The following is a 22,887-nucleotide window of genomic DNA, read 5'->3' as shown; positions in this document are numbered from 1 at the left end:
GAATCAAAGCAACCTTGTTTTGATAAAAAAAAAAAAATCAAAAAATTCAACGAGTCTTTTTACCCATGTTCTATCCTAGGTTGACATGAATTTTTTTATCAAGTTAGGTCAAGTCAATCGTTTTTAGGAAGGTTTAGGTCACGGGTTAAAAGGCTCAACCTGATTAACCTAATGTTTTTTTTTTTAAAAAATAATCAAAGCAACTTTGTTTCGACCAAATTTTTTTTCCAAAAAATTCGATGGGTTTTTAACCCGTGTTCTATCCTGAGTTGACATGAGTTATTGATTGGGTTAGGTCGAGTCATTTTTTCATCTATTTCTTCTTAAACTCAAACAGTCCAGACCTCAGGTTGACTTGGTTTTGGGTAAACCCGTCAAAGTAGTCATAGTTTTGTAAGTAGCGTTATTATAATATTATTAATCTCAACACTCAATATAAACTGAAATAGAAAAAAATTAATATCTAATTATTTTTTAAAATATGTAAGTTTGACAATAATACAAATTAAGAATAAAATATATATTTTTTCATATTTTATTGTATATTTCCCACCATAACCAAACATGAATAGATACAATCACTTTGTCTTGTACATCATTGTCAAACACAATACTATCTATTTTTTTTTTTCATGTCTTGTTTCATATGTTTTTTTATCCCAAAAAAGTAACAAAATGCTACCCGTATGTTGAGAAAGTCAATCAAAAATTTTAAATAAAGAGAAAATACTCAAATTACCATATTCCAACTACAAAAATAGGTTTATTTTCTTAAAAAAGTTAAATGAAGATGGTTTTTTCTATAACCATGTGGGGAAAAAGTTGATCAAGGTTCATTAATTTTTTTATTCATTTAAGTGTTGTTTATAGAGTGATTAGAGGATGTTTTTAGGATTAGAAACAAGTTTATTACATTTCATGTGGGATTGTTTTAAATGTTTTCATGTGAAAACGAGAAAAAAAAATAAGTTTTTAGAATTCAAATACTTGAATGCTAATTTTTTTTTTTTATCATAAGAGATTATCAAAAAACTATTTAGTAGTCAACAATAATCTATCATAACAGATGACTTCTTGTATACAGTAAAATAAACTAGAGCAAATAATATTATATTTACTTCAAAAATAAGATAAAAACAATAAATTACCAAGCACGCGGAGGTAGGTTTTTTAATGAAAGGCTAAGATCATCATTGTCTAATTTTTTTTTCTTTCATACTATTTTTTATATTTAAATATTAATTAATGTCCAATTTATATGTTTGTTTTAGTTTTATAATGCTTAAAAGAGATAGATATAATTTGAATTAATTCATTACTAGAATATCCTTATACACTTTGTGTGTAACATATAAAAACTTGGTAATGTAATGTTAGATGGTGAAATTGCAATTTAAAAAAATTCAATAATCAAAATAAAAAAAATTAACATTGTTCATATAAAACATTACATGCACGATAAAATTTTCTATACTCAGGCAGCAACTATTGTCTATTTATTAATTACTTTCTCGAATCTACTTTAAAGAAATAAAAAAAATGCAAGTATGAGAGATAAATCATGAGTGAAAACAATATTTTATTGCTTTTGGTGGATTATATATTTTTATTTTTATTATATCCATCTCTTTTTATCAAAATAAACCACAAAAAATATCACAAATTACTAAAACCACAACATTAATTTTTTTTATATATTTTTAGAGTTAATTTTTTTTGTGTTTTAAAAATTATTTTAAAAAAATTAAATTATTTTTATTTTTTAAAATTAATTTTTTTTGATAATTTTATATTGTTTTAATATTTTATTGATAAAAAAATAAATTTTAAAAATAAAAAAATAATTTAAAAAATAACCTACGTTAAAAAATATATAATTATATATATATATATATATATATATTAATAACAATTAAAGGACTCCAAAATTCTTTGGCAACATGTTTTGCTTAAGGGGAAATGATAGAAAGTCAAAGCAACAAGTATAGCTTGAGAAAGAGACACAGAATAGATTGGAAAAGCTTTTCATCTTCGGCTTCGAAGGAGGTGAGGAACAAACAGTCAGAGATACCGCAGCTTTTTAACCTAACAATAATGATGTTCACGCGGAAAAACGCTTTTAGAGCGACTGCTTCAGATTTTCGGAATGTTCAACAACATATGGAAATGGGTATCTTTCCTTCTTTCTTATTCTTCAATCATCACCACATCTCCACTTCTGCTTGTACTAAGAAACCTTCTTTGCCTCACAAAAATGGCGGGTTTGTTAGTAATAGCAGCACTAACATTAGTATTGATGATGCTTTGGCTTCATTCTATCGCATGGTCCGCGTGAATCCCAGGCCATCTGTTGTGGAATTTGGCAAATTCATAGGGTCCTTCGCTAAAAAGAAACAGTATTCAACTGTTGTCTCTTTGTGCAATCATATGGATTTGTTTGGAGTGACCCACAATGTTTATTCTCTAAGTGCATTGATTAACTGCCTTTGTCGCTTGAACCATGTTGATTTTGCTGTCTCTATCTTGGGGAAGATGGTCAAACTGGGTATTCAACCTAATGTTATCACATTCAATACACTACTCAATGGGCTTTGTATGGAGGGAAAGATTAAAGAGGCAGAAGAGTTGTTTAATGAGATGGTACGGCAAGGGCATGAGCCCGATGTAATTAGCTATAATACTATAATCAATGGTTTGTGCAAAACTGGCAACACCAGTATGGCTGTTCACGTGTTCAAGAAGATGGAACAACATGGGTGTAAACCAGATGTGGTGACATATAGTACAATCATAGACAGCCTTTGCAAAGATGGGCTAGTTAATGATGCCATGAAATTCTTATCCGAAATGGTGGAGAGGGGCATTCCATCAAATGTTGTTACTTACAGCTCCATAGTCCATGGTTTTTGCAATTTAGGACAACTGAATGAAGCTACTAGATTGTTCAAAGAAATGGTTGGTAGGGATGTTATGCCAAATACAGTGACCTTCACTATTTTGGTTGATGGGCTGTGCAAAGAAGGAATGGTTTCAGAAGCTCAGCGTGTCTTTGAAACAATGACTGAAAAGGGTGTAGAGCCAAATATTTACACTTACAATGCTTTGATGGATGGGTACTGTTTACAGCGCCAAATGAATGAGGCCAAGAAGGTGTTTGAAATCATGATTCGTGAAGGTTGTGCACCTGATGTACATAGTTACAACATCTTGATCAATGGATATTGCAAAAGTAGAGGGATGGATGAGGCAAAATCACTCCTTGCTGAAATGTATCGTAAAGCATTGAATCCTGATACTGTCACCTACAGCACTCTTATGCAAGGTCTGTGCCAATTAGGAAGACCCAAGGAAGCTCTCAATCTTTTCAAGGAGATGTGTTCTTCTGGTCTGCTTCCAGATAAGATGACTTACTCGATTTTGCTAGATGGCTTCTGCAAACATGGATATCTGGATGAGGCATTAAAACTGCTCAAGTCAATGCAAGAGAAGAAATTAGAACCTGATATCGTCCTTTGTACTATTCTTATTGAAGGCATGTTTATCGCCGGGAAGTTTGAAGTTGCGAAGGAACTATTTTCCAAGCTTTTTGCGGATGGAATACGGCCTACTATACGGACATACACTGTCATGATCAAGGGACTGCTGAAAGAAGGGCTGTCAGATGAAGCATACGATTTATTTAGAAAAATGGAAGATGATGGCTTCTTGCCGGACAGTTGCTCATATAATGTTATCATTCAAGGATTTCTTCAAAATCAGGACTCGTCAACTGCTATACGACTTATTGATGAAATGGTTGGTAAAAGATTCTCGGCGGATTCGTCTACAGTTCAGATGTTACTGGATTTGGAATCTCATGATGAAATCATAAGCCAATTTATGCGTGGAAGCTCTCAAGGTAGAAAAATAAAGTGACATTTTCCTATCAAGTGATGTTGTAGGCTGATGAGCCTCTTGTGAGTTCTAACGATACTCTGTTCTTTAACTTTAATGATGATCTGTAACATCTAGGGCGACTTCCTGTGATCTGTTTTGGCACTGGATCTCACCTTGCATTGTGTTGACTTGAATCTATGTGTATAAAGTACAAAGTATACAATAACCAGTCTTGTTTTCCTTTATGCGATGAATTTTTTAACTTGAAGTAGGTATTTCAAGTTTGGAATTTGCACCTAACATCGTGACCTCTACTAATCCTAACAAAGGAATGCTTCAAAAAAGTGAACTCGAGGGTTCTCTTAACCTTGTTATATAATCCAAGTTACAACAGGTTTTCTTGGGGCTGATCTGAAGGCGTTGTTGATAAGGCTGGCAATCTTGCCGTAGAGACAATTGGTTAGCGGTCTCATCTATCCAGAGAATCTACAGTTTCAGAACACGTGCTGAAATGGTGAAGGATACCTCGGTTGCCATCATCATGTGAATCTACAGTTTATGAGTTTTCTGGAAAAGAGGACTCTACATAAACATAGAATTATATTAGGTTGATCAAAAATTATTTTACAATAAAACCAAACTCTATTTGGAAATTGCGTTGGTGCTAAATGAAGAGTGTAAGTCTATTCCAAGTAGTTAAATTCACTTACGTTGCAGGATTCTCTGTTCTTTGTGCCTCCCTGAGGCTCGAAACCTATGATTCTGTTTCAGCTGATCTCGCTTATACATGATGAAAGTTTTCTAATTTCTAAGTCTTTGATCAAGACTACAAAGCAAGATGGATGTTGGAAGCAAAAAAGAGAAAAAAGTATTATTGATGGAAGATAGTTTTAACAGTTCTGATTTTATGATCAATGCACTACAACTGTGAACTTCGTATCTTCAATTTTGTGAGGCAATACCAGTGGAGATGTGAAGGATTCTTCTACAGATTCTCCCATTTTTATGATATAGAGATGCCAAGTTTTCTACTAGAAGCCTGTCTTACTTTTAAAACATCATGGATTGGCATGCTTGGAGATGATCATAGAGCTACTTTCTTTGTAACCCTGTCTGGTTATGGCTTGGCTGCTAAGATTCATCAGGTAAAGTGATGAAAGCAAGAGCCAAAGTTTCTCGTATGTTCATGTACATAGTAGATACCAAGGGTGAAATGATATAAAGTGAAAGACAACAAGTGTATAACGTTTTGGGCTTCAAATAAAAAGTAAAATGGTCCATTGCCCTTTGGGTTCCTTTCATAAATGGTTCTGGCGAAGCTGAACCCAAGAAGACAAGACACCCAGAATTGAGAAAGAGATACGGAGTTGAGTGGAAAAGCTTTCATCTTCGGTTTCGAAGAAGGAGAGGAACAGAAAGACAGACTGCATCTTTTTAACCTAACAAAGATGATGTTCATGCGAAAAAGCGCTTTTAGAGCTACTGCTTCTTCTGCTCCTGCTTTTCAGCTTCAACAACAACTTATGGAAATGGGTATCTTTCCTTTTCGTCCTGATTTCCCATTCTTATTCTTCAATCACCACCACTTCGCAACTTCTTCTTGTACTAAGAAACCTTCTTTGCCTAAAAAAAGTGGTGGGGTTGTTAGTGATATTAGCAATAACATAAGTATTGATGATGCCTTGGCTTCATTCCATCGCATGGCCCGCGTGAATCCCAGGCCTTCTGTTGTGGAATTTGGCAAATTCTTAGGGTCCTTTGCCAAAAAGAAACAGTACTCTACTGTTGTCTCTCTGTGCAATCAAATGGATTTGTTCGGTGTTACCCACACTGTTTATTCTCTAACTATATTGATTAACTGCCTTTGTCGCTCGAAGCATGTTGATTTTGCTGTCTCTGTCTTGGGTAAAATGTTCAAACTGGGTATTCAGCCTGATGTTATCACATTCACTACTCTACTCAATGGGCTCTGCAGTGAGGGAAAGATTAAAGAGGCCGTAGGATTGTTTAATGAGATGGTACGGCAAGGGCATGAGCCTAATGTGATTAGTTATACTACTGTAATCAATGGTTTGTGCAAAAGTGGCAACACAAGTATGGCTGTTCATGTGTTCAAGAAGATGGAGCAACATGGGTGTAAACCAGATGTGGTGACCTATAGTATAATCATAGACAGCCTTTGCAAAGATAGGCTAGTTAATGATGCCATGGAATTCTTATCTGAAATGGTGGATCGAGGCATTCCACCAAATGTTGTTACTTACAGCTCCATAGTCCATGGTTTTTGCAATTTAGGACAACTGAATGAAGCTACTAGATTGTTCAAAGAAATGGTTGGTAGGGATGTTATGCCAGATACAGTGACCTTCACTATTTTGGTTGATGGTCTGTGCAAAGAAGGAATGGTTTCAGAAGCTCGGTGTGTGTTTGAAACAATGCCCGAAAAAGGTGTAGAGCCAAATATTTACACTTACAATGCTTTGATGGATGGATACTGTTTACAGCGCCAAATTAACGAGGCCAGGAAGGTGTTTGAAATCATGGCTCGCAAGGGTTGTGCACCTGATGTACATAGTTACAACATCTTGATCAATGGATTTTGCAAAAGTAGAAGGATGGATGAGGCAAAATCACTCCTTGCTGAAATGTCTCGTAAAGCATTGACTCCTGATACTGTCACCTACAACACTCTTATGCAAGGTCTGTGCCAATTTGGGAGGCCTAAGGACGCTCTAATTCTTTTCAAGGAGATGTGTTCTTATGGCCTGCTTCCAAATTTGGTGACTTACTCGATTTTACTAGATGGCTTCTGCAAACATGGGCATTTGGATGAGGCATTAAAACTGCTCAAGTCAATGCAAGAGAAGAAACTAGAACCTAATATCGTCCTTTATACCATCCTCATTGAAGGCATGTTTATCGCTGGGAAGATTGAAGTTGCAAAGGAACTATTTTCCAAGCTTTTTGCTGATGGAATATGACCTACTATACGGACATACACTGTCATGATCAAGGGACTGCTGAAAGAAGGGCTGTCAGATGAAGCATACGATTTATTTAGAAAAATGGAAGATGATGGCTTCTTGCCGGACAGTTGCTCATATAATGTTATCATTCAAGGATTTCTACAAAATCAGGACTCCTCAACTGCTATACGACTTATTGATGAAATGGTTGGCAAGAGATTCTCGGCGGATTCATCTACATTTCAGATGTTACTGGATCTGGAATCTCATGATAAAATCATAAGTCGATTTATGCGTGGAAGCTATCGATAGAAAAATGAAGTGACATTTCCCTATCAAGTGACGTTGTAGGCTGCTTAACCACTTGTGAGTTATCGCAATACTCAGTTCCGTAACTCTAGTGAATTGTTTGTAACATCTAGGGTGACTTCTAGGGATCTGTTTTTGGCACTAGAGCTCACCTTGCATTGTGTATTGACTTGAATCTGTGTATAAAGTACAGATTCTACAGTAACCAGTCTTGTTTTCCTTTATTTGATGAATTTTGTAACTTGAAATAAGCATTTCAAGTTTTGAATTTGCACCTAACATTGTGACCTCTACTAATCCTAGCAAAGGAATGATTCAAAAAAGTGAACTCGAGGGTTCTCTTCATCTTGTTCTTTTATCCAAGTTACAGCAGGTTTTCTTGGAGCTGATCTGAATGTGCTGGTTAGTAGAGTCTCATCTGTAGAGAGAACTGGTTAGTATAGTCTCATCTATCCCGAGAATCTACAATTTGAGAACACATGCGGAAATGGTGGAGGATACCTCGGTTGCCATCATCATGAAAATCTACAGTTTAGGTTGTTTTATGCATTTTAAGTGGTCATTTGCATGGTACTCGAATTGTTTGATTCAGGTTTTGATTTCCAGAGTCTGCAGACTGGTTGTTTTAAGTGGATGGCTGCTTGTCTTTATGGTATACACTCGCAAAAAGTCCTGCGTGTTGCTTCTCATTTCTCAGTCCCAATTAATACTTCTTGTTGCTGTACAAGGAGGCCTGTCTCTCCACCCATCGTGTAACAAGGCTTGCTCAACTCCTTTAAGCTTTGCTGTTGTTCTATTCTTCTTGGCTAAATGAAGTGTTTGGACAATATTGACCAGGTACATTATTCCTTTGCTCGATCAGGATTAAACTGCAATTCTGCAGAAAATGAGGTGAGGAGATTTAAGAAGGATTCTTGCCATTAGAACATCTCGTCGTTCCTTTGATTAATGCCAAATTGTATGCAGCAGCTTTCGAGCCTTCAAAGAAGATTATATCTTTAATCTTGAGTTAAATATTATCTTAATCCAAAAAATTGAACTGTGAAATCTGATAAATAGTTGTATTCCCTCAATTTGAATTTGCTGGTTCCCTTCTTTGATTCTCATCAATTGGATTGCAAAACATTGAGAAGGTAACCATTCTTCATAAACTTAAAGTTGGTATCACAGAAAAATTAAAACTGCATATTCGCATAGAGTTTCAGCTTTAAAGCAGTTGGCATTATTTGAGCCAATCCCTGATGTATTTGACAGGGAGCAGCACTATTCTAGGCATCATATAGCTATATCGCCATCCCAGCTTATTATATAAACAGAGCATACTTTGGGAAATGTGGAGTGATGATTGAGGACTGACTGGATAAAACTATTTTCCCTTGATTTTAAAATTTGTTTCATAACTTCAGCTCTACATAGAACGTCATGTTCTTTTGTCGATTTCCCAAACCCAACATACTACTTTGAAACGTGTCTGTAAATTTCATGTTCTTTCTGAGGTGTTTCAGTGTTTACTTTTAAGGAAATTCTGTTAGCTGAGGGTTTTGGAGCAAGAACAGAGTAAAGTTGTTTCTTTTTTTCTTCAAATCCAAAGACTAGAAGAATATTGATCTCCCGTTCTTAGGATTTTAAGGGCTTTTGGGCATTTTATTTTCTGATTAGGCTAGCCCTGCTCCATGGGTTTGGAACTTCTTGTTTCTTACAAAATATTTCCCAGTCACACATTCCACGGCAGCATTTTTTCAAGTAATTGAGATTGCAGTGCAAATTACTTTCTAAAATAGTTTTTTATATAAAAATAATTTTTTTTTCAGGTTTTTTTTTTAATTTTAAATATCAATTTATTAAAACTATTAAAAAACAATAAAAATAAATTAATTAATATTTTCTCAAGCTAAAAATATTTTAAAAAAACACAGCATTGATTCATAGATATGCATTTTCACAGTTTGCTATAGAATGTTTCTGTACTTGAAGCAATTGGACAGATAGTTACCCCAAGCTTTGAGAGGCCGGTGTTTGGATTTGAGAAAATGTCTGGAAATCTAAACCTACGAGTAAAATTCATATAAATCACTGAGACTTGAACCCGGGCATCTCCGGCGAGAACCGAGTATCCTAACAAGCTAGATTACAGCTTTGACCATGGTTTTTGTACTCATAAATACATATTTCTTATTATGTTTAATTTTGATACTTTAAGATGTAGCACGACAAAAGTACCTCATGTTTTTTTTTAATTCTTACGAATCAAGCATATGGTCATTAGAGGATATAGTTGTTAAACTCAACTTGTTCTAACCAGGTTACAAGTTCAGATAGAAAAAATTATCAATATAGTAAAACTTGATTAATCCAAATCGATTTTTTATGATTTAGTTTATCTGGTCAAATATGATTAAAACTCGATTGAATCATAGCTATAAAAATTATTAAAAAATAATAATATTATTTTAATAAAAAATAAATCATGCGAGTTAACTTAGTAGGTAAATGACTTTTTTTGGCCCTCTGTTTCTCTGCCAGAGCAAGGAAGCAGAGATTCTTTTAATGAAAATCTGTAGAAGGATGGATGAGGCAAAATCACTCCTTGCTGAATGTCACATAAAGCATTGACTCCTGATACTGTCACTTACATCACTCTTATGCAAGGCCTGTGCCAAGTAGGGAGACCTCAGGAAGCTCTAAATCTTTTCAAGGAGATGTGTTCTACTGGCCTGCTTCCAAATTTGGTGACCTTCTCGATTTTGCTAGATGGCTTCTGGAAACATGGACATTTGGATGAGGCATTAAAACTGCTCCAGTCAATGCAAGAGAAGAAATTAGAACCGGATATCGTCTTGTATACCATTCTTATTGAAGCTTGAAGTTGCAAAGGAACTATTTTCGAAGCTTTTTTGTCGATGGAATACGACCTACTGTACAACATACAGTGTCATGATCAAGGGACTTCTTAAAGAAGGGCTGTCAGATGAAGCATACAGATTATTTAGAAAAATGGAAGATGATGGCTTCATGCCGGACAGTTGCTCTTATAATGTTATGATTCAAGGGTTTTCTTCAAATTCGGGACTCATCAACTGCTGTACGACTTATTGATGAAATGGTTGGTAAAGGATTCTCAGCGGATTCAACTACATTTCAGATGTTACTGGATCTGGAATCCCCCGATGAAATCATAAGCCGGTTTATGCGTGGAAGCTCTCGAGGTAGAAAAATGAAGTGACATTTTCCTATCAAGTGACATTGCAGGCTGCTGTACCTCTTGTGAGTTATCACAATACAAAGATCTTTAACTTTAATGCATGCAATAACCAGTCTTGTTTTCCATTATTTGATGAATTTTCTAATCTTAAAATAAGTATTCCAAGTTTTGAATTTGCACCTAACATTGTGACCTCAACTAATCCTAACATTGGAATGATTCAAAAAAGTAACGAAAGCAAGAGCCAAACCCTGATACGAGATGCCTGTTTGTTTCTGGTATTGATCATGTTATACTGTTTCTCAAGCATGATCGTGGGAATGCTTATCTAGCACCTAACCTACCTCATCATACATCATGTGTTAATAGCAAGGCATTGCAAATAAGGCGGGGCCAATTAAGACTTAGCAGGAGGTGCAATAAGGAAAAAAATTACTATTATTATTATTATTATAGTTTCAAAAATCAACTCATTATCAAGCAGGGTGAGGTCCAAGTCATCGGTCAAATGGTTATCATGGATCGATTCGAGTTACTATATAAATAAAAAATAATTATTATCATAGTTTTAAAATTTAACTCAAGTCAAGTATCAGGTTACAGGTTTGAAAAGATTAACTCAGTTAACCCAATATTTTTTTTTTTAAATAATCAAAGTAACTTTGTTCCGATCAAAAATAATTTTTAAAAAATTCAACGAGTTTTTGACCTATGTTATATCTCGGTTGACCTGAGTTTTTGATTAGGTCGAGTCAATCTTTTGATTTTTTTTATGCTAAAAAAATTGGGTGTGAAACAGCAGAGAAGAAACTAGAACCTGATATCATCCTTTGTACTATTCTTATTGAAGGCATGTTTATCGCCGGGAAGCTTGAAGTTGCGAAGGAACTATTTTCCAAAGCTTTTTGCGGATGGAATACGGCCTACTATACGGACATACAATGTCATGATCAAGGGACTGCTGAAAGAAGGGCTGTCAGATGAAGCATACGATTTATTTAGAAAAATGGAAGATGATGGCTTCTTGCCGGACAGTTGGTCATATAATATTATAATCAATGGTTTGCTCAAATCTGGCAACAGAAATATGGCTGTTCAAGTGTTCAAGAAGATGGAACAAAATGGGTGCAAGCCAGATGTGGTGACATACAATACAATCATAGACAGCCTTTGCAAAGATAGGCTAGTTAATGATGCCATGGAATTGTTATCTGAAATGCTGGATCGGGCCATTCCACCAAATGTTTTTACTTACAACTCTATAGTCCATGGTTTTTGCAATTTAGGACAACTGAATGAAGCTACTAGATTGTTCAAAGAAATGGTTGGTAGGGATGTTATGCCAGATACAGTGACCTTCAATATTTTGGTTGATGGGCTGTGCAAAGAAGGAATGGTTTCAGAAGCTCGGCGTGTCTTTGAAACAATGACTGAAAAAGGTGTAGAGCCAGATATTTACACTTACACTGCTTTGATGGATGGGTACTGTTTACAGCGCCAAATGAATGAGGCCAAGAAGGTGTTTGAAATCATGATTCGTGAAGGTTGTGCACCTGATGTACAGAGTTACAACATCTTGATCAATGGATTTTGCAAATGTAGAAGGATGGATGAGGCAAAATCACTCCTTGCTGAAATGTCTCATAAAGCATTGAATCCTGATACTGTCACATACAACACTCTTATGCAAGGTCTGTGCCGACTTGGGAGACCTAAGGAAGCTCACAATCTTTTCAAGGAGATGTGTTCTTCTGGTCTGCTTCCAAATTTGGTGACTTACTCGATTTTGCTAGATGGCTTCTGCAAACATGGATATTTGGATGAGGCATTAAAACTGCTCAAGTCAATGCAAGAGAAGAAACTAGAACCTGATGTCGTCCTTTGTACTATTCTTATTGAAGGCATGTTTATCGCCGGGAAGTTTGAAGTTGCGAAGGAACTATTTTCCAAGCTTTTTGCGGATGGAATGCGACCTCCTATACGGACATACAATGCCATGATCAAGGGACTGCTGAAAGAAGGGCTGTCAGATGAAGCATACGATTTATTTAGAAAAATGGAAGATGATGATGGCTTCTTGCCGGACAGTTGCTCATATAATGCTATCATTCAAGGATTTCTTCAAAATCAGGACTCGTCAACTGCTATACGACTTATTGATGAAATGGTTGGTAAAAGATTCTCGGCGGATTTGTCTACATTTCAGATGTTACTGGATTTGGAATCTCATGATGAAATCATAAGCCAATTTATGCGTGGAAGCTCTCAAGGTAGAAAAATAAAGTGACATTTTCCTATCAAGTGACGTTGTAGGCTATTGAGCCTCTTGTGAGTTATAACGATATTCTGTTCTTTAAATTTAATGAATGATCTGTAACATCTAGGGTGACTTCCTGGGATCTGTTTTTGGAACTGGATGTAAACTTGCGTTGTGTATTGACTTGAATTTATGTTTATAAAGTAAAAAGTATACACTAACCAGTCATGTTTTCCTTTATGCGATGAATTTTTGAACTTGAAATGGGTATTTCCAGTTTTGAATATGCAGCTAACATCGTGACCTCTAGTAATTCCTAACAAAGGAATGATTCAAAAAAAGTGAACTCGAGGGTTCTCTTAACCTGGTTCTTTTATCCAAGTTACAGCAGGTTTTCTTGGAGCTGATCTGAATGTGCTGTTGCCAAGGCTGGCAGTCTTTCTGTTGAGAGAACTGGTTAGCAGAGTCTCATCTATCCCGAGAATCTACATTTTCAGAACACGTGCAGAACTGGTGAAGGATAACCCAGTTGCCATTATCATGTTAATCTACAGTCTAACAGTTTTCTAGAAAAGAGGACTCTACAGAAGCATAGAATTATAATAGGTTGATAAAAAAAATATTTTACAATTAAACCAAACCCATATGAAGTCCGAGCTTGAGTCGGGCTAGTGCATGTATAGATTTAAACTCAAAATTCACAGAACCTCTTTCATTTAAAATTTAACTTCTCAACGTTTCATTTTATAAACATCATTGATTTTGTTTTGTTTTTTTTGCAAATAGAATAAAATATGTTTTAGAGATTTTGAGTTTTACCATACAGTTTGTGCTCTACTATTTGTCCAATAACGAATTGGAGTTAATGGCATGTTTTTGCCCTTGTATTCTTGCTTTTCTTGGTATTTTGCCACTGTACAAAATCTAAGTAGAAATAACTTGGTTGTTTTAGAGTAGGAGGAATGGAGTCTTTTATGAGGAGAAATGAAAGGACGTGCAAGAGGGACAGAGTCTAATCTTGTGGATCCAAACTAAATTATGTCTCTCTTCGTTAGTTTGCTTGAATCTGCCAACTTCAATATTCCTTTGGAAATTGCGTTGGTGCTAAATGAAGAGTGTAAGTCTATTCCGAGTAGTTAAATTCACATACGTTGCAGTATTCTTTGTTCTTTGTGCCTCCCTGAGGTCTCGAAACCTATGATTCTGTTTCAGCCGATCTTGCTTATCCATTATGACAGTTTTCTAATTTCTATTTCGTTGATCAAGACTGCAAGGCATGATGGATGTTGGAAGCAAAAACGAGTAAACGTATGATTGATGGAATATAGTTTTAAGTTTTTAACAGTTCTGATTTTATGATCATTGCACTGCAATTGTGAGCTTTGAAACTTCAGTTTTGTGAGGCAATAGCAGTGAAGATGTGAAGGATTGTCGTATTTTTAACTGTGAAATCTGATAAATAGTTGAATAACTCAATAATAATACGACAATTTTTTATTTCTAAATATCATCGTAATTTGACAGTTTGCTATGGAATGTTTCTGTGCTTGAAGCAATTGTACAGATACTTACCCCAAGCTTTGAGAGGCCGGTGTTTGGATTTGAGAAAATGTCTGGAAATCTAAACCTGCGGTAAAATTCATATAAATCACCGAGACTTGAATACGAGTATCCTAACCTGCTAGATTACAGCTTTGATTATTGTTTTGTACTAATAAAATACATATTTCTTATTATGTTTAAGTTCGATATTTTAGGATGTAGCATGACAAAAACACCTCATGTTTGCTTTATTATGAATCATCCGTTTGATAGGAACTTAATAAAAAAAACCGATTCCACCGCAGCGCAGTCCCATATGAAGCTAGGCGGTGTCACTAAAAGGACAATGAAGATTGTTAAGAGCGAGAGAGATAGGTTATTAATTAGAGCTTAAAAGGGCTAATGTTCCCATGAATTGGAGTTTAGTACTGTCGTCACTCGATTAATATATATATATATATACTTGTATGTTTTCTTTTTCAAGTTAGGAAGATGATTAGAAAAGGACAAAAGGAATACTATTGTAATGATGCAGGAGCAGTGCATCAACTTAGTGATGAGAGCTACTCGTGTGTTTTCGCGCAGGAAGTGTTTTAACACTGACAAAAAAATAAAAAGGAACCAACCTAGTTGAACTTCCCAGTCTTGTTTGACACAAGTATCTGAGAATCCTAGGTGCTGGTGGAGGTGGAGGTGGAGGTGCATGCGCGCATGGTAGCGATGTTTCTCTCTGCTTTTCAGTTTCTGGTCGTGTGGGGCTACTGATCAATCAATATTAGGGCTTTTGAACTTGGTGTCTTTGCCACTTAAGAGAACTTGGTGTCTTTGCCACTTAAGAACAGGTTTGAAAGAAGAAAGTCTTGCAGTGAAAGATGATTTCTGCTGGGGATAATGATTGCCATCAACTGGAAGCTTTCTTGCCAATTAAGGTCATTGCATGGTCTTTTTGAGCTCCGATTCGTGTCTGTTCCTCTCTTCTTTAAAAAAACCAGCAAACACAACATGTATTAATTTGAAGCATTTTCAAAATCCAAACGCTTTATCAAATAAAAAAAGTATCAATGATCCACAAATTTGAAAGCTCATTGAAGAATCACGTTCTCAGGTTTCAATCCTTCCTCCAAGCATACAACAGCAAAGAGAACCCTCCACTATTGCTCCCACACGACCTGGTAGTGGATGAAGAGCATGAGCTTCTCCTACAATCACCACTCTCCTCAGCCCATTGCAACACACTAGAGCACGACGGAGAAGGCGATGACAAGGACACTGGCCGCGGAGTCGATGTTGGCCCCGCCATCGACATGCTCTTCCTGATCAATCTCTTCTCTGGACCAACCATTTTCAGGCCACACTCCACCATCACCAACTTGAAAAATAAACACACCATGACCTCTGGGAGCACTGCCAAGACTGTCGTAATTGTTACAATTGTTGTTGTTGACCCAATTGAACACATCCCAAAAGAATTCAACTTCTAGCCCGCCAACATGAATTCTTTCATTGCCTCTAAATTTTCCAAGCCAACTTCTTGATAACAAGACTAATTTCACCATCAACTTTTACTACAAGCACACCCCCACCGCACTCTATTTCAATTTCATGCTTGGACCCAAGAAATTAGCCCTGGACACATAACTCCTGAGCCCAAACACATGCTCCCTCCGAGACAACAGAGCCGGTTCACCCAGTTGGCGAGCTATGACCAGCCCGGACCTCCTAGTCAACTCAGGGCACAGATCACCTAGCAAGAACTCCAATCTTGCATTGCAAGAAATGGCAATGTAGAAGCGAGATTCCGGCTCCGCCGAGTTGTGAGTGAATTCAGCTCTAGTGAAGTCCCAGTAGAGCTTGATTTTCTTATAATGGTGGCGGGTCAAGTAGATGGATTTGGAGCCTGGTTTGTTTTCGAAAGAGAGAAAAGGCTGATGGGTACAAAGAGATGGTGATGGAGAAAGAATCAGCTGCGTAGATGGTTAGGGAGTGGGAGAAGAGGGTTTTTGACCAAGCGAGTGTGAGATAGGTTGGTGAGTTGCCGAGCTGAGTCTGGTAGATACATGTTATGAGATTTTGAGACACTTGAGAGGCACTTGAGAGCGTGCTGGGATTGCTGAAACATGCTGGGATCATGTTGTTGAACTTGTTTATGCTTTTCACCAAAAACATTGGAGAACTCCCAGGCAAGTTTGAGAGACAGAGGGAGCGTGCACGAGGGGCTTTGAAGAGCTGGTTTATGGTGGTTTTGGCGGTAATATTGTTGATTTGGCTTTTTTGTTTATTTCCTACCAGGGAGGGAGAGACGGGGATAAAAAGGGCCAGAGAGGGTAAAATATATGATTTTGTTTTTAATAGGTCAGAATAATATAAATTATATATTAAATTTTATTTATATAATATAAATTATATTTTGAATCTTACAAGAATGTTTAAACTATTAAGTTGAGATGATTTTTTATTATAATATCAAAACCTTAATAATCAAACAGTTACGAATTTAAATTTTATCATCTTTATTTTTTTAAAAAAAATTAAGTATAATACGTGCAAGTTTCAAGTCTAAATTATTTTTATTTGAAGGAATGTATTAGAAAATAATATAAATCATATCTAGAGACTTTATTTAACAGTTTAAATTATTAAGCTAAAATGGTTTCATTAATATTAGAATTATAGATATTAAGCATGTTTGATGATCGTTGACTCAAAATCTAATCCTAGGCCAAATTTTTTTAAAAAAAAAAACTAGCATTAGATGTTGACTTAGTTAAATTTGAGTGATTCAAATAACTTAATTAAATCTAAGTGAGAACAGTTCGAGTTAATTTCAAAGATTTTTTTTTTTTTTTATCTAAAATATTGTTGCTTTGGCTGTAACCCAGTATTGAATCAAACTAAACCACTATTGAACCTTAACATAGGATTGGTTTTGTTCCGGTCCAACTAAACTATTGAACCCATTGAGGCTGGGGTTTAGTGTAAGAAAATTTAATATAGTTTAATTATAACAATTAATACTTGGGGTTTTTCGGTAAAACACCCACGCCTGGTCATTATTATTGTAGTTGTATTCTCGAGGAAATCTCATAAATTGCTGTGTACGTTGGAGCTAAAAACTAGGTAGAAACAAGAAGAAAAAAGAAAATCACGTCTAGAGAAAACTAAAAAATAATTAATTGAAAAATTAATCTATTAAAAAAACTAGTTAAATTGATAATAATTTATAAAAACCAAACCGAATTAAAAAATAATAATAAATAATATTTTTTCTAATTTTAAAATTATTTCTTCTTGTGTTTTTTTTTCGTTTTCTTTCCTATCAAATTAGTATTGGTAGCTATAGTTTAAGCATTATGTTTTATTCTTTCCTATTAAATTTAAAAGTTCAATTTAAATATATTTTCTAAGCCAAGCACGCATAAATATACTTGTAAACATAAAAACGAATAATACCTTGGTATCATTGCTTATAAATTTAAACTTAAGAGGAGAGGGTGGCGAAATTGGGTGCTTGAATCTTGAAAGATGGAAGCTCAGGGCTGAAGGTTTGCCGTCATCCATCATCACGGTCATCGGTGGCAGCTATAAAGGCTTCCAGTTCATGTCCCCCTTCCTTGATTTGCGCCTCTGAAAGGGCTTTGGAATCTGAGTATCTCTTGGGAATATGAGCTGGGATGCACTGGCCGGCCCTTCTTTCTCAGTCACCATTACAATCGGTGACTTTGATTTATTAATTTCTCTCTTTCAGTCATACAAGAGGGTTACGGTGCCTCTTTATATTACTACTACTCTTCTTTTCCCTGAAGCCGTCAATTTAGGCTTTGGAATCGGTCTGTGAAAAATTGGATTATGGGTTAATTTAATGTTAATTTGATGAATCCAAATCAAATAATGTTTTTAAAAAACTAGTGTTTTATTTTCTTTCTTTTTTAAACCTCGTATGGGAATATCAAGTTTAACTAAGTTATAAACAAGTCAATTTAATTATTAAAATATCAATCACTAACTTGTATCATACTATAAAAACTAGATTTTGATAAATTATACTAAATTTAACATCTATAAGTTTTTGCTATGTCCTTTTTTATATATAAAAGTAGAGAGACGGGGCTACTGTAAAAGAGAGTTCTCATTGCTCAACTACTTTTTGTAGTGTTTTGTTTTTTTTTTTTTTTTTGAAGTGTTTTTTTAAAAAAGATTTTATTTTTTTATTTTAAATTATTTTAATATATATGTTAATGTCTAAAATAAATTTTAAAAAAAATATTTCAATATATTTTTTAGATAAAAACCCCTTTTAAAAATAACTTATCCATATTTTCTCTAAACATGCACTCCATTGTCATGAAGTGGTGGGTGCTAAAAGTTTCACCTTTTGGGTGTATTCTATGCTCGTTGGAAATGCAAAATTGGAAGTTTGTGGGCAAGACACGTATATATATATATATACACATATATATATATATTATATATATATATATATATATACATTATATATATATATATAGGCAGACAGGTGCACTCGATGCATAAAATAATATATAATAATAATAAGTAGATGAAAAGGTAATGTGGTACAAAGCATGCATGTCTCTTCCTTTTGTAATTTGCATATTTTCAATGCTTCCAAAAAGATACCGAGCAAGGCTGGCTACGATGGTGGACAAAAGACATCAGATCATAAGTTTCATTTTTTGTTAGCTATAGGTGAGTGAGGTCCATCGTCCCTTTCTATTTAAATAGATTTTATTCGATCCTTCTTGGTTTGGCAGCCTATCCATTCCTTGTTTTTCTGCTTGCTTTGCTTATTTTTAATTGTTTTTTTTAAAAAAAAAAAAAAAGGCCAAACGAACAAAAACCTTTGCAAAAACAAGAAGTCTATGGAGATGTTTCTTTGTGCCCGTTTGCCGTACAAATAATATGTTTATTAATGCTAAAACTCTCTTTATTATTGCTGTGGGATCCATATAAAATGTATTTCAATCGTAGATTTGTGGAAAGCAACTGAGAGATGCTTCCCCGTATCCTATGAACAGTAGGGAGGGAATTATAATTGACTCTCCACTATTCACTTTAAGTGAACACTGGATAGTTGCTCCAACTGTTTCGACCGGGATCGGTTTTAGTCCAAGCTAAATGCATTGAACCAGATCCGACCCAATTAAAAAAATAGTTCAATTTTTTATTTTTATTTTTAAATTGTGTTTTTTTTATTCGAAAAATTAGAAGGAGATCGCTTGATGACGTAGCATTTGTAGAATTTGATCGCAATCCTAATTTTGTTCTTAATGATAGTTTTATATGATGTTATTGCGTGCTTAAAAAAATCAAGAAAACTGTAGTTCCTTATCGAATGGATTTCTTACATGATAAATTGTAGATAGTTTAATTGAATAATAAAAAATATTTTATATAAGTATTATTTATTTCATGATGTAATAGCAGTAGTTAAATCTATAATATTTAAATTAAAAATCATCAATATATATATATATATATAATGTCAATTTGAAAAAGTATTTTTTTAACAAAACACATAAACTATTTTTTGTTCAACCTCAATTTCAACCACAGTTTTAACCAACATATATAAATATCAAACCAATCCCAACTAAAAATACTTTTTATAAAATAATTTTTTTTTCAAACTACAACTATAAAAATTTATCATAATACCAAACATACTTGTTATTTTCAGATGCCTTCTCTGTTCTTTTTTGTTACTCTTTTTTCGTTACTCTCTTTAACAATATATCTTTTATTTCTTTAATTATCATATCAATACTCAATTATAATTTTGTTTTGTGGTTAATTTACAATACTCATTGATTGCTTAGTTGGTAGTTAATCAAAGTCATCAGGTAAAAAGAAATTCACTTTCACAGCCAATTTAAGGGCATAGGCATTGTTTTCAACTCGAAATAATCCTCAAGTTACAAGTGAGGTGGGTTGATTCAAATTAACTGAAGTTATTTTTTTTTATATAATAAAGTAAAATGATATCATTTTTTAAAAAAAAAGTTATGATAATGTTTGACGTCGTGGTTAATTGCTACTTTTCAAATTGTTTTTCACTCAAAAATACATTAAATTAATACTTATATATTTTAACATTAACACATCAAAATAATACAAAAATAAACCCTTTAAAAACACAATTTGAAAGCAAAAACAACTTAAATAATGAAAAAACACTCTTCACCCTGCCAATTGTGTCCAAGCAAACGGTGCAGTATTTGATGTTGCTAGACATTGCACGTAAGCGATCGATGGCGTGGAAGCAACTCCATGTGCTAAACTTGAAGAACCCTCTTCTTTTGATCATATCTGGCCAAATTCATGCTCCACGGCCTTCATAAGCAAGCTATCTATTTCAAGAGCCACCAGAACTGGAGAATTACCCAACCCACGTCCCATTGCAGCCATGAGCTCCCTGATCAAGCCCTTGAACTCTCGAGGATCGATGCTCCCATTTTGATCCTCATCAAACCTGTCGAAAATGGTATCGAAAAGATGGTCAATCTTCTCTTTCTTGCTGGATTCATGCCCTAATGACATAAGTTTACAAAATCCCTCACGAAGCTCAGATCGTGAAAGCACTCCATCCCCATCTACATCAAGCATCTCGAAACATTCCTTGACACAGTTCTCGAATGCTTTCATGTCTTCGACAAATGTTGTCACTGTTGTCTCGTTGACGACAGCTAAACTCATTTTCTTGATTTTGTGTTTTCTTTCTGAAGAATTGATTGATCTGTATTTATATGCAATCTGCATGCCCAGCTGGGGTTAGATTAATTGTGATGGTTGATGAGGCTTCTTTTTAGAGGCGTGGCTGTTGAAAGGCACGTACAAATATTTAGTCCATTGATTATTCCACTTCCTATAATTAGCATGTGAATTAATTAGATAAATTAAGAAATGTTATTTTCCACTCTATAATTAGCATGTCAAATTTTATTAGAATTAATTTTATAATTATTGAGATTCAGAATCAATTCGAATAGAAAACAATGAATATATAAAAATCAAAGTTTTCAAAATCTTAGTTGCTTTGTTATATTTCTTTTTCACATAAATATCACATTCGTAATATGGAAAAGGCAAAAAAAATACCCCTTAATTAACAAGAAAAAAAAAATGACCATATTTTATATCAAAGATAAAGTATGTGAAAAATCTAATTAAGAGTGTTTTAGTATAATAAGTAACAAAATAGATTATGTATTGGGATGGACAAACTATAGAATATATAGGAATGACACCACTTGTTAAATATTATGTCATCATATTTTTTTAAAAAATTTATTTAGAAATATATCAAAATATTTTTTTAAAAAAATTGATATCAGCACATCAAAATAATTTAAAAATACCAAAAAATATTAATTTGAAGTAAGAAAAATAAAAAATAAAAAATTTAAAAAAAAAAAAACATTTTTAAAACATAAAAACAAACAATATCTAAGTTACATTATAATAAACATATAGAAATATTTATTTTTCACTTGATTTCACAATTTTAGAAGAAAATAAATGAAGGTGAATCACCTGAGCCCATATATATATCAAGCCTGCATGTGCTTGAGAACTTACATATTTGAATTGATACCGCATTTAATTTGGGTTCAGCTTTTGTATGTAAGATATCAATGTATCCCAGGATACGGTAAGCATCTTAAAAATGCTATTATAATCATTTTGTATAGAAGAAAAAAACTCTAATAATGCTGAATAAAAATTAAAAATAGAAAAATTATTTCTTTTCAAATAGAAGAAAAAAAAATTGGAAAAGATTAATAATTCACAATAGAAAAATAAAAAAAAAATCAAATTAACCAAGAAAAGGATTTGTTTTTTTCCATAAAAAGCTTTGCATCAATCTCCTCAAGATTGTAATTAAGAGATGATTCATTCTCAAGTTCATACTCGGTAAAAAATTACCTTTATCCATAAATAATTTTCTGTGTATGGATTATCTCATCATAGATTCCTAGCACAATATCATTGTGTGAGCCATTCTATCTTTGTTCATCGCGCTAGGATTTTCAATAACATTAATTGATGAATACAGAGCATAATTTTAAAACCCGGCCCAGTTCAAGGGTCATCAGGTTGGCAGAGTCAATTTTAAAAAAAAAATCAAAAGAACGTTGTTTTAGTAAAAAAAAAAAAATCAACAGGTTTGTAACCGGATCAACGGGTCATGCCGGGTTTTTTTTCTTTCAACCTGGTCTGGTTCAGTCCCAGGTCGTCTAGGTCTTGGGTCGACCCGCCGGATCGGGCCGGGTTTCAAAACTATGATACAGAGACAACACACTAGTTCTTGGACGTCTCTTTCTCGAGTGTGAACATCCTCCTCCTCTCCTATATGAACACACCTTATTCTACAATCTTGTTCAGTCATGGTTATTAAACATCACATAACAATAACCACCATGAATCGTTGAGCTTCAATACATGTTCTATGTGATCTCTAACCATGGTGATTTGATAATACATAACAAAAAAAGAACCATTAATAATTATTAGACTTTGATACCAATTAATATAGGTGAGAATGTATGATAATAAGGGTTTGTTAAGAGACAAAGCCCTCAAAGGCAAAAATGACCATAATTATTAGAAAACCCTAAAGTACTAATTTTATTCATGTCTCACTTTGTTAAAATAGAATTACAACTCTTTATATAGAAAAAAAAAAAAACTAGAATATAAAAATAAAAATAGAATAAAAT

General features: G+C 34.1%; 3 protein-coding genes across 3 annotated transcripts; 2 read left to right on the top strand and 1 right to left on the bottom strand.

Moving 5' to 3' along the window:
- Positions 1-1,945: 1,945 nt before the first annotated feature.
- Positions 1,946-4,121, top strand: LOC118056985 (uncharacterized). The gene has a single exon (XM_035069440.2). It carries the CDS (start codon positions 1,960-1,962, stop codon positions 3,913-3,915), a length of 1,956 nt encoding a protein of 651 aa, XP_034925331.1. The 5' UTR covers positions 1,946-1,959; the 3' UTR covers positions 3,916-4,121.
- A 129-nt stretch (positions 4,122-4,250) lies between these two features.
- Positions 4,251-7,425, top strand: LOC118056987 (uncharacterized). The gene has a single exon (XM_073409616.1). The coding sequence runs from the start codon at positions 5,325-5,327 to the stop codon at positions 6,855-6,857; it is 1,533 nt and encodes a 510-aa protein (XP_073265717.1). The 5' UTR covers positions 4,251-5,324; the 3' UTR covers positions 6,858-7,425.
- Positions 7,426-20,299: 12,874 nt separating this feature from the next.
- On the bottom strand, positions 20,300-20,954 carry LOC118056988 (calcium-dependent protein kinase 33). Its single transcript, XM_035069442.2, has one exon. The coding sequence runs from the start codon at positions 20,924-20,926 to the stop codon at positions 20,471-20,473; it is 456 nt and encodes a 151-aa protein (XP_034925333.1). The 5' UTR covers positions 20,927-20,954; the 3' UTR covers positions 20,300-20,470.
- Positions 20,955-22,887: the final 1,933 nt, after the last annotated feature.

Source organism: Populus alba, chromosome 5 (assembly GCF_005239225.2).
Source record: "Populus alba chromosome 5, ASM523922v2, whole genome shotgun sequence".
Classification (NCBI taxonomy): Eukaryota; Viridiplantae; Streptophyta; class Magnoliopsida; order Malpighiales; family Salicaceae; genus Populus; species Populus alba.
This window is presented reverse-complemented; position numbering and strand designations above follow the sequence as displayed.

Excerpts from the sequence above, each read along its gene's own strand:
- LOC118056985 (XM_035069440.2), top strand. The coding sequence starts at position 1,960 with ATGATAGAAAGTCAAAGCAACAAGTATAGCTTGAGAAAGAGACACAGA.
- LOC118056987 (XM_073409616.1), top strand. The coding sequence starts at position 5,325 with ATGATGTTCATGCGAAAAAGCGCTTTTAGAGCTACTGCTTCTTCTGCT.
- LOC118056988 (XM_035069442.2), bottom strand. The coding sequence starts at position 20,926 with ATGCAGATTGCATATAAATACAGATCAATCAATTCTTCAGAAAGAAAA.